General features: G+C 58.2%; 1 protein-coding gene across 1 annotated transcript in view; it reads left to right on the top strand.

Moving 5' to 3' along the window:
- Window positions 1-1,800, top strand: part of ITPKC (inositol-trisphosphate 3-kinase C) — a 17,487-nt gene continuing 15,687 nt past the window's right edge. The window contains exon 1 of the mRNA XM_077773613.1: window positions 1-1,070. Coding sequence (XP_077629739.1) covers window positions 1-1,070 — 1,070 coding nt within the window. The remainder of the gene's footprint in view (window positions 1,071-1,800) is intronic.

Genomic DNA, 1,800 nt, shown 5'->3' with positions numbered 1-1,800 from the left:
ATGGGCGCGCTGCCAGATTCGTCCCCGAGGACTGCAGGCAGGCTAAACTGGTCATTCGAGGGTGTAGGAAGATCGGACTTGTTGCAGGGGTCCAGGAAGGGATCCCACCCGCTCGCAGCCAGGAGCCCAGAACCCCAAACGCAAAACGCANACGAGGGGTCCGGCCTCTACAGCGAACCCGAGAGGGTCGGCCTTGGGCCTGAGCCGGGGACAGACGGACAGGCTGAACCTGGAGCAGCTGACCTCGGAGCGGAGACCGAGCGGCCCGGCCCAAAGACAGAGACGGACCTATCTAGCCTCCGGACATATCCAGAAAGGAGCAGCCACTGGTCAGAGCCGGAGACAGCCAGTCCCTGGACGGAAACTGGGACGGATGGCTTTTGGACTGATCCACACAGGTCTGACCTCCAGTCTCAGCCAGAGAGGGCCAGCCTATGGGCACAGCCCGTGGTTGATGGGCCCTGGACAGAGATAGAAATACGTGGGTCCCAGACCCAACCAGAAAGGGCCAAGACCTGGGCTGATAACCTTTGGACCCTTAGGAACAGGTCCGGCCTCCGGACTGAGCTAGAGGGGGCCTGTCCCTCAACAGAGCCAAGAGCCGATGGCTCCTGGAAAGACCTGTGCACTGATGGCTCCCAGATACAACAGGATACTAAAACAGCCTGGAAACAGGTTGGCACTGATGGTTTCCCAGCACAGCAAGATGCTGTTGGCTCCTGGACACGGCCTGGCACTGATGGTCCCCAGGCACGAGATACTCACGGACCCCAGACAGAACCTGGGACAGACTGCCTTTTGGGGGAGTCCAAGCAGGATGTCCCATTAGAGGAGCCAGACCCCGGGCAGCTGGGGGCGCACCTGTACTCTCGCCTGGAGTATAGCCCCCTGACCCCTGTGCCCCGCCTCATCATCACTCCTGAAACACCTGAGCCTGAAGCTCAGCCAGGGGGACCCCCCTCCCGGGCTGAGGGGGGCAGTGGCGGCTTCTCCTCTGCCTCCTCTTTCGACGAGTCTGAGGATGATGTGGTGGTGGCCGGGGGCGGAGGTGCCAGCGACCCCGAGGACAGGTCNCCATTCCGCCCCCCCCCCCGCCCCCTTACCTTCCTGCCTTTGCTTTGAGAAGTTTTTTAGCGCCCACAAGCAGGTTTATCTCCAGGTACCTCCTCCCTCTGACAGCCAGGTGACCGACCCACTCCAGGCATCTTCCTGATCCTTTCCTTTCCTCCTTGCACACTGCCTCCGGTCCTGGGGTCTACAATTGACAGCCACGGGCTGACTTAATGGTGCCTAGGAACTCCTGTAAGTCTGTGTGTGTTTACACATATATTTTTGAAGCAACCGTGTCTGATTTCTGTCGGATGCTCTAGAAGAGCACAAGTAAAGGAGGACAGAAAGTTTTTACCCTGAATCTTTAAAAAATATTTGTATGTATTTTGAGAGAGAAAGAGAGAGAGCGTGCATGCAGGGGAGAGGCAGAGAGAGAAAGAAGAGAGAGAATCCCAAACAGGCTCAGCACCGTGAGATGATGACCTGAGCTGAAATCAAGAGTCGGACATTTAACCGATCGAGCCACCCAGGCGCCCCTTTACCCTACATTATTAAGGCACTGTGGCTGCCTCAAGGGGTCATGAGCCTTTGCCACCCTTTAGTACTCATTTTTGTAGGGAGTGAGCCCCCAGATTCTCAGAGGGCTGTGTGAGCCCCAAGTGCTGAGGACCCCCGGCTTAGCCAGGCGCCCTCTGGTTTCACCATGGGCCCCCAGCTCCCCAGGGGCCCCCTGCACACTCATGTGTACAT

This window comes from Crocuta crocuta, unplaced genomic scaffold (assembly GCF_008692635.1).
Source record: "Crocuta crocuta isolate KB4526 unplaced genomic scaffold, BGI_CrCroc_1.0 scaffold267, whole genome shotgun sequence".
NCBI lineage: Eukaryota > Metazoa > Chordata > Mammalia > Carnivora > Hyaenidae > Crocuta > Crocuta crocuta.
Note: the sequence above shows the minus strand (reverse complement) of the source record. Positions and strands in the feature narration are given on the sequence as shown.